The sequence below is a fragment of the Nematolebias whitei genome, chromosome 10 (assembly GCF_014905685.2).
Source record: "Nematolebias whitei isolate Nwh7 chromosome 10, NemWhi1, whole genome shotgun sequence".
NCBI lineage: Eukaryota > Metazoa > Chordata > Actinopteri > Cyprinodontiformes > Rivulidae > Nematolebias > Nematolebias whitei.
In genome coordinates this window covers 10,561,852-10,570,565 of record NC_056507.1, presented here as the reverse complement: position 1 = coordinate 10,570,565, position 8,714 = coordinate 10,561,852, and the positions used below count along the sequence as shown (strand labels likewise).

The following is an 8,714-nucleotide window of genomic DNA, read 5'->3' as shown; positions in this document are numbered from 1 at the left end:
AACAACGAACTTTGGGGCGGATAGAGTGAGTCGATTTACGCCAACAAAAGTATTTCTCAAACAAAACCACCTTTAATCTGCAAAACACACAATATATATATATATTTTTTTTTTTTTTTTTTTTTTTGCAGAATTATTGAGTTTCCAGTTGAAATGTTTTGAACACTGGTGTTCCACAGGGTTGTGTGCTATTGCCACTTTTATTCTCTATTATACAAAAATGAGTTGCAACATAACAGCAAAGACTTCACATTAAGTATGCTGATAATCGGGGGCGAGATGGTGTAGGGGCAGGGCAGCTGACTCGGGACCGAAGGTCCCGGGTTCGATCCCCAGTCATTGCACATCTTGTGGTGCCTCTGAGCAGGACACATTATCCCCAGTTGCTCCACCTGGTGGTGGATGGGTTAAATGCAGAGAGCCAATTTTGCCATTGTATGGGAACATACAATGATGGCAATACATACACATTATTATTATTATATGGTCCTAGTTGCTGGTCTGAAATGCATCAATAGCCCCTCCTACTCCCAGCTCATAGATCAGCTCTCTGATAGTGTCAGAAGACTGATGGTCCCTCTAATGAAGAAAAATGGGTACAAAATGTCATTTGTTCCCTCTGCTGTGAGTAATGGGTTAGGGATGGGGCCGATCCGATCGGGTATCGGCCTCCGATACCAGCGTAATTTACATATCGGATTTTTCCAATCCAACCTGCAGAGATTTCTGATCCACGATGCATGTCTGTGTCTGCTGAAACATCTCATGTGATTCCCTGCCGGCTGCTCTGCAAGTTGGCATCAAACTATGGAATGGATTTCGTGAATGGAGGTGTGTCTCATGAAACCCAGAGTAATAAGACCCGCCTCACATTCAGGAAATCCAATTCACAGTTTGCAGCCAGCTAAAATGTGCAGTAGCAATGTGGCTAACGGCTAACCAACTTTTCATCTAAACATCCGCTGTGTGGAAGTATTTTACACTAGAAACACCACAAAGCAAGACAGCAACGTGCAATGTCTGCAGAGCCATAGCACCACATGAAACTGTGGTAAAGTTAAGTTTTATGTAGGACATTCGAGCTCCGTGGCTTCAGCGGTGCACTACTCTCACTCAGCCTGTCTCGGAGGAGGGGCAGACTGAGCGCGACTTACTGAAATCAGATTGCCTTCTCCGGACTGAACAAGAAGAACACACAGCTGAAACCACGGAGCTTGAATGTTTACAGAGAAGTTGCTAAACGTCATCGTAATTAATGACCAACTACTATCAGTTGTAAAAAAGGAAGGATTTCGCAGCTTGATACTTGCAGCCAATATATAGTTTACTCTCCAGGAGATGTTTATCAGTACAACAGTAGACAATCATAAAAAAGCATATGAATTGAAAATTACAAGACAATATTTAAAAAAACTAAACAAAAACAGCTACATTATAAAGCGATGTAAAATACTAAAAACAGGAACATGTCTGTGTTGGTTTATTCCATGAAATTAGCAGATGTTTAAAGTCATTTAAAAAAAAATTTAATTCACTCATTTAAAATAAATAAAACCATAAAAAAAAAAACATTGAATGAAAAGAGTGCAGAAAGAAGAAAACAAATCTTATAATATCTGCCCCTTATTAAAAAAATAATAATAACTTAAACAGTCACTTAAATTAATCACCTTAATATCCACTTTAAAGCTAGGAATAAAAAAAACAACATGTTTTGTGTTAGGATTTAATTCTAACTTTAAAACTTATACAACATTAATAAAACTTACCTCATGTTGCCTTTTTGGACATGCATGCATATATTTGTACAAACTGTAGAGAGGAGATTATTACAGCCTCATATAAAATCAATGATGATGACGATGATATTGGGACGGTATCAGTCGATATCCAGATTTGGGGATCGGGATCGGAAGTAAAAAAACATGTGGATCAGTGCTTCCCTAAAAAGGGTCCTATTTAAATGCAGCCTAACATGACAAATAATTGTCTGCTGGTATGCTTTTATTTTTTTTTATTGGGTTAGCAAAGCTTTTTAAATGTTTTATGACATTTTTAACTTGTGTTGTTTTTTATGAGCCAGGTGTGAAAGATCCATCACAATTTCATGGAATGTTATGGACAATAAAGTTATACTGAATTGAATTCCTAGCGAAAAGTATTATTTAATAATTTTTTATACAAACGGTTCCACTCACGGTCTCTCAGACGTCTCCGGTGTCTTCATAGAAGACTTGAGCCATGGCGAGCGCCACCTTGGCTATTTTTTTGTGCTTGGCGTCCGAACCCATGTTGACACGTGCGAGTCCGATCCAGTGCTGCTCTGTGCGGTTCTGGTAGGCCGTCACCGTCTCTCCTTCCTGCACGGCGGGGTGCTCCTCCTCCTCCTCGTCATCATCTGAAGATTCAGTCAGATAGAAAAGACAAAGAAAACGTTCACAATCAAAGTTTAGATAGCTGAGTTTAGATATTGAGCATGCATCAGGATATTTAGATAGCTTCAGCTTCTACTCTCCGAATTGTCAGTGTCACGTCGACATGTAACACAGTACATCTGTACACGGTACATCTGTACATGGTACATCTGTACATGGTACATCTGCACACGGTACATCTGTATACGGTACATCTGTACACGGTACATCTGTACACGGTACATCTGTACATGGTACATCTGCACACGGTACATCTGTATACGGTACATCTGTACACGGTACATCTGTACATGGTACATCTGTACATGGTACATCTGTACATGGTACATCTGTACACGGTACATCTGCACACGGTACATCTGTACACGGTACATCTGTACATGGTACATCTGTACACGGTACATCTGCATACGGTACATCTGTATACGGTACATCTGTACACGGTACATCTGTACATGGTACATCTGTACATGGTACATCTGTACATGGTACATCTGTACACGGTACATCTGTACACGGTACATCTGTACATGGTACATCTGTACACGGTACATCTGTATACGGTACATCTGTATACGGTACATCTGTAAACGGTACATCTGTACATGGTACATCTGTATACGGTACATCTGTACACGGTACATCTGTACACGGTACATCTGTACACGGTACATCTGTATACGGTACATCTGTACACGGTACATCTGTATATGGTACATCTGTACACGGTACATCTGTACACGGTACATCTGTACACGGTACACGGTACATCTGTATACGGTACATCTGTACACGGTACATCTGTATACGGTACATCTGTATACGGCACATCTGTATACGGTACATCTGTATACGGTACATATGTACACGGTACATCTGTATACGGTACATCTGTATACGGTACATCTGTATAAGGTATATCTGTATAAGGTACATCTGTACACGGTACATCTGTATACGGTACATCTGTATACGGTACATCTGTACACGGTACATCTGTACACGATTGTTCTGTTGGATCCACGGTCCTGATCAGAACCAAATCCCACAATCCTTCTGCTCCAATAACTGACAGCAAGGAGTCACTGAAGCTTTGCTACATGGAGGCGCCCACAGCTGGACTGTTGGACACCGACCGGAGAGCTTTTACACAAAATGTTTACACTTTTCACATCTGTTACCTTCCTCTTCCTCGCTGTCTTCCTCAGAATCCTCTTCCTCTCCTTGCGCTCCTTTGGTCTCTTCCTCCTCCTCTGACTCAGACTCTTCCAGCCACTCCTGCGTCTCTGCGGAGACAAACTCATAAATCAGGATGAAGACGGTGTTTTTTAGAGACGTTTCTAAAAGTATGTATTGTTAAAAGGTGGTGGGCGGGGCTAAATTCAAAGAAAAAGTTCTGAATTTCTGATATTAAATTTGCACAAAAAAAAAAAACCTTCCATGAATAACCATATTTACAAAAATAAAACTGATGTTTTTCAGTTTTATAAAGTTGTGAAATCATAAGAAAAAAATAAATATCTTGTTTTTCTCTGAATCTTTAACCATCAGCCCTAATCTGCCGCTGAACGATGGTGTTTCTGACAGGCTGACTCACTCGGGTCCATTTCAATCAGAACCTCCCACTGATCCATCTTGTGCAGGTCCAGGCAGTAGAAGTCACTCAGGGTGAACTGGCGGTCCCCCACCTCGAACATCCCTCCGTACAGGTAGAGTTTCCCCTGACGGACCGTTGCCATGGCGCTGGATCTCGGGCAGGGCTCCACCATTGGTGCCGAGGCAGAACCTGTCCAGCACAACAGAGAAATTACAATAATTTCAACTTTTTTTAGGTTAATTTTTTTTTTTTCAGTTATGTTTAAATGTGTGGGTGTAATTGTGCCTTCTTCCTCTTCTTCGTCTTCTTCCTCCTCGTCCTCCTCCTCCTCAGGACCTCGGATCGCTTCCTTGATGATCATCACGGTGCCGTCCTCAGTGACGACCTCCTTGATGACCTCCGTCGGTCCTTGAGGTTCTGCCTCTTCCTCTTTATTCCTTTCATCTTCCTCGCCCTCGGCTCCCCCCTTCCTCCCTTTCCTCCGTTTCTTCTTCTCTGTTTTGGTTCCCTGAACACAAACACAAATCGACGTGTAAAAACCAAATAAGACGTATTTAACGAGGTTCGTACGTGTTCAGTTTTTACCCTGAGCACCCCGGGGAACCAGCGGTTCTTCGCCGTGTCGTACAGGAAGAGGTCATTGTAGAAGTCCCCCTCCAGCGTCTCCTCATCTTCCTCATCACAGACCCCACCAAACAGCACCGCCCGGCCTGCCGGACCCACGGCCAGAGAGAACCCGGAGCGAGGAGGGGGCTTATTACCAGACGGGTTCAGTCTGGACCACGACCACCTCTCTGCAGGACGAGTCATGAATCAGCAGCTTCATCGTGTTTTACTGCGTATAGATTCTCTTCTCTTTGTATGGACCCTTCATATACCAAAACATTCGGCTCATTCAGGAGGTGGGTGCTGTGACTGTTGGTGCTTGTATTTTTTTTTTTAATACTTACAAATATATAAACAGAATTCACCACAGAAATACATCAAGATCTTTTTAGCTCCTTCCAAAACACTGTTCAGTTCCAAATCTGCTTCTGCATACTGGTTCCGCTTTTGTCTTTTCATGCTAATTTTAGCATTTTAGCTACCATTCTGCTAATGTTATGCTATATTTAGTTTTGCTACTTTCTTTTAGATGCAGTGTTGCTACTATTAGCTCATGTCTTGTTAATTTGACGCACTGTATCAACTGTAACATTTGTTTTGCTAATTTTAGCTACTGTTTTTCCAGATTTAATCAATGTCAGTTTCATTTATTTTGCACATTTGAAAACAACGTTGACCAAAGTGCGTCCCAAGGAGCTTCCGTTCTGCTTGTTTTAACTTTACCAACTCAGTTCAAATTCCAACAGTCACTCTGCTCTCAGCATTTTTCAAGAAATCGTTACTTTTCCTCTCATCTGACGAATAACGTTACAGGAAGATGATTGTGTACCTTGGCCATCTTTGCCGTCTCTCTTCAGGAGGAACATGTCCGTGTGGATGGTGCCCTTCTCCACGTCCTTCTTCACTCGCTGAACAAATCAACAGTCACACGTCACCGAAGTAAAATCTCAACACCAGACGGACTCAGGCGGGACACGAACCACTTTAGAGTATCCTCCATAGATGATGACGCCTGTGCCGTCAGGTGTGGAAGTCATCTGACAGGCAGAACGTGGGCAAGGGGCGGAGCCTGACGGAGCGAGGCGCGACCAGGAGAACGAGTCCAGAGAGAAGGCGTAGATGTCGTTGTAGTAGATAAAATCCCTGCAGAGGGAGGAGGAAGGGTTGACTCTGGGCTCAGAGCAGGAAACAGGAGCTGACGTTTACAGGAAATGAGGAATCACAGTGAAAACGTGAAGCCAACCTGAGTTCAGCTTTCTGTTAAACTTTAATTTACAGAGCTGAATTCAACTTTATTTAGCTTAGCTTTATTTAGTTTTAGTAAAACTTCCCAACAAGCTCAAATTAAAACACTTTTTTAATTCTGATGCTCTTTGAGCTCGGTGTAACTCAGTAAATGAGCAAAACGTTGCAGTAATAATGTAATAATGACTCCTGACTGAAAGGTTTCAGTGAGACTCTGTTTACCTCGTGCTCTCATGGAAACCTCCAAACACCAGCAGCTGCCGCTTGCTGAGGACCATCCGGTGCCCGCTGCGGCCTGACGGACCACCGGGCACTCTGAGAAAACACAAACACGTCATCAAAGCTCGAATAAACACATTTTATTTACTTTTACATTTTTATCCCCCACATTCACAGACATTTAAATCAAATTCACCGCATGTGTCGTTGTTGTCATGCATTACTGCTTCCGTTTACATGGCTCTTACTTGATGTTTTCCCACGTGTGTGTAGCCAGGTGCAGCACCCAAAGGTCCTTGTAGTGGTAGAACTGCTCCCCGTTTGGAGAGGCAAACTCCCCCCCGAACACCCAGAGCTGGCCTCCACCCTGAGGGACCACCACCGCCTGGAGGGAGGGATGAAGGGGGAAACAGAGCAAAGGAGGAGGGGAGCTGAGGGTTCAAGGTTTTTTTTTTCCTCCTCTTGCAACAGACATCAGCTGTGAGAACGCTGCTGCCCCCTTATGGCTCAAATATGACGTTTACCACAGAAGTGATCAACCACCTAAACCTGATCTGTGATCAGAGAGCAGTGTCCAATCATAAGGTTCAAAGACGACCTGAAGCAGAGAGGTGGTACCTGGTGAGAGCAGCGAGGAGGAGGAGGGTTGGGAATCTCCAGTTTAACCCAACTGTTCTTCTTAATGTTGTAGAAAAATAAATCATTGTAGAGATATGTCTGAAAAAAGACAAGCATTTAAAATTACTCTTACTTGAAACTGCTGTAAAATCAGCAGCACGATACATTAATAACGGGAACAGCGCTGTGATGGTTTGTTGTTTCAGTAAAAGTCAGTGTTTAAAAACTCAAACAAAACATGTAAAACATCAGGAAGTGCATTCTAATCAGACTAGATACCCGTTACAATAAAAAAAAGACTATAATTAATGCTAACGTTGTGCGTAAGAGTGAAAACGAATACGTTGAGGGTACCTTGGCCATCAGAAAAGTGTACAAGTAGTAAATATTTGATCACAGACAGCAGAAATATTAAAGTCAAACACAACAAAAAGCTGAAAGACAGAATGAACAAACATTAAATGATCAAGTCACTGTTTGTTTATTACTCTTTGTAACAGCCTAGAAAATTTGCTTTCACCTAAAAATACCTATTTTTACATATACATGTGTAAAAATAGGTATTTTTATCCATTCAGTTTTTAAATGAATTTTAGACACATTAGGTACAAGAAATGAACTGACAAGAAGGAAACAGCAGCAGGCAGCAACCTAATACATAAACAAAATAGTATACATATTTATACCTTCTTTCCATTAAAATATTCTCCTCCAAACATTATGAGTTCATCTTTCTCGGGATGAGCAGAAAATGACGCGTTCAGCCTAAAACAAGACAAAACATTGCAATAAGTTTCTAATTTACTCGTTTCTGGTGGTTTATTCTTTGATGCCATTCACACTGAATGTGATTTTGTGATTTGTTTAGTGCAGTGGTCTGCAACCTTTACGATCAAAAGAGCCATTTCTGCCCCTTTGTTCACTAAATTAAACGTGTCCGGAGCCACAATACCTTCTACAACTGGGATTCTCAACTGGTGGCCCACAGACCACTTTATGTTTGTTGGAGGGCACTTTTCTGGACAGTAGAGGTGATTTTATAAAACTAAAAATATCTAATGAAATTTAACATTTATTGATATTTTTACATTCTAAGACAAAATAAACGACAAGATTCTTGTAAAAGAAAAAAAATATAGTTTTTGCCCAGTTTCTAAAAACTAAAACAATAAACTATGCATTCTTATGTGATTTTTTTATTGTAGAAAAATTAAGTATCCTACTTTGAAGAAATAAAGCATAAAGTGAAAGAGAGTATGTTTTACTTCATGTAATATTTCTAGCATTCATATATTTGCAAGATAAATTACAGGAAAGCTGCTAAAACTAGCCCTTTTAATTGTTATAACAACCAATAAAATTCAGTTTTATGTCAGTTTTGGTCAAAGCTTGAAAGAACCGTTGCAGAGGGACCAAAGAGCCGCAGGTTGCAGACCCCTGGTTTAGTGCTACAAATCCATCAGGGTTAAAGAGTCTGACCTCGGTGATGGGGGGCAGCTCGTCTCCACGACCTGCGTCTTCTTCGCATCCAGAGTCTGAAACTCGGCGATCAGAGCCTCCAGATCCTCCTGGAGACAAAAAAATAATTAAATAAAAACAGGCTGAAAGACTCAAACGAAGGATAAATATTTTAAATAATCCTAGAAGTATTAAAGTGTCATCTAAATCGGAGGTAGATGTTACCTCTTCTCTTTTGGACCTCTTTGAGACTTTTTTCTCCATTTTGGCCGCCGTTTTCTCCGCTCCCTTTACCTTCTTCTCTTTCTTTCCTTTTTTCCCCATCTCCGCTTTAATTCACGAATGGCTGCTTAAAAATTAAAGTTTTCTTAAAATTAATTTTGTATCTCATAAAAGCTCAAACAATCCTCACACGTTATACTTGTTTCCCCGACAAGCGAGGATTTACTTCCGGCAACAAACGCATCAGGCAGACAGCAGTGCCCCCTAACGGACAGGAGGACAACAGCGCCCCCTAACGGACAGGAAGACAACAG

General features: G+C 41.4%; 1 protein-coding gene across 2 annotated transcripts in view; it reads right to left on the bottom strand.

Moving 5' to 3' along the window:
• The window catches only part of klhdc4 (kelch domain containing 4), a 9,510-nt gene extending 853 nt beyond the window's left edge, over positions 1-8,657 (bottom strand). Inside the window, exons 1-13 of one of the 2 annotated variants that reach the window (XM_037683318.1) lie at positions 8,404-8,657; positions 8,200-8,288; positions 7,407-7,485; positions 6,721-6,819; positions 6,351-6,487; positions 6,106-6,198; positions 5,619-5,781; positions 5,468-5,546; positions 4,618-4,826; positions 4,318-4,540; positions 4,033-4,221; positions 3,617-3,721; positions 2,199-2,398 (exon numbers count right to left, since the gene is read on the bottom strand). In XM_037683318.1, coding sequence (XP_037539246.1) covers positions 2,205-2,398; positions 3,617-3,721; positions 4,033-4,221; positions 4,318-4,540; positions 4,618-4,826; positions 5,468-5,546; positions 5,619-5,781; positions 6,106-6,198; positions 6,351-6,487; positions 6,721-6,819; positions 7,407-7,485; positions 8,200-8,288; positions 8,404-8,502 — 1,758 coding nt within the window. In that variant the 5' untranslated portion in view covers positions 8,503-8,657 and the 3' untranslated portion in view covers positions 2,199-2,204. Of the gene's footprint in view, positions 1-2,198; positions 2,399-3,616; positions 3,722-4,032; positions 4,222-4,317; positions 4,541-4,617; positions 4,827-5,467; positions 5,547-5,618; positions 5,782-6,105; positions 6,199-6,350; positions 6,488-6,720; positions 6,820-7,406; positions 7,486-8,199; positions 8,289-8,403 lie in introns of those variants that run through there. The other variant, XM_037683317.1, reaches the window with a different exon arrangement.
• Positions 8,658-8,714: the final 57 nt, after the last annotated feature.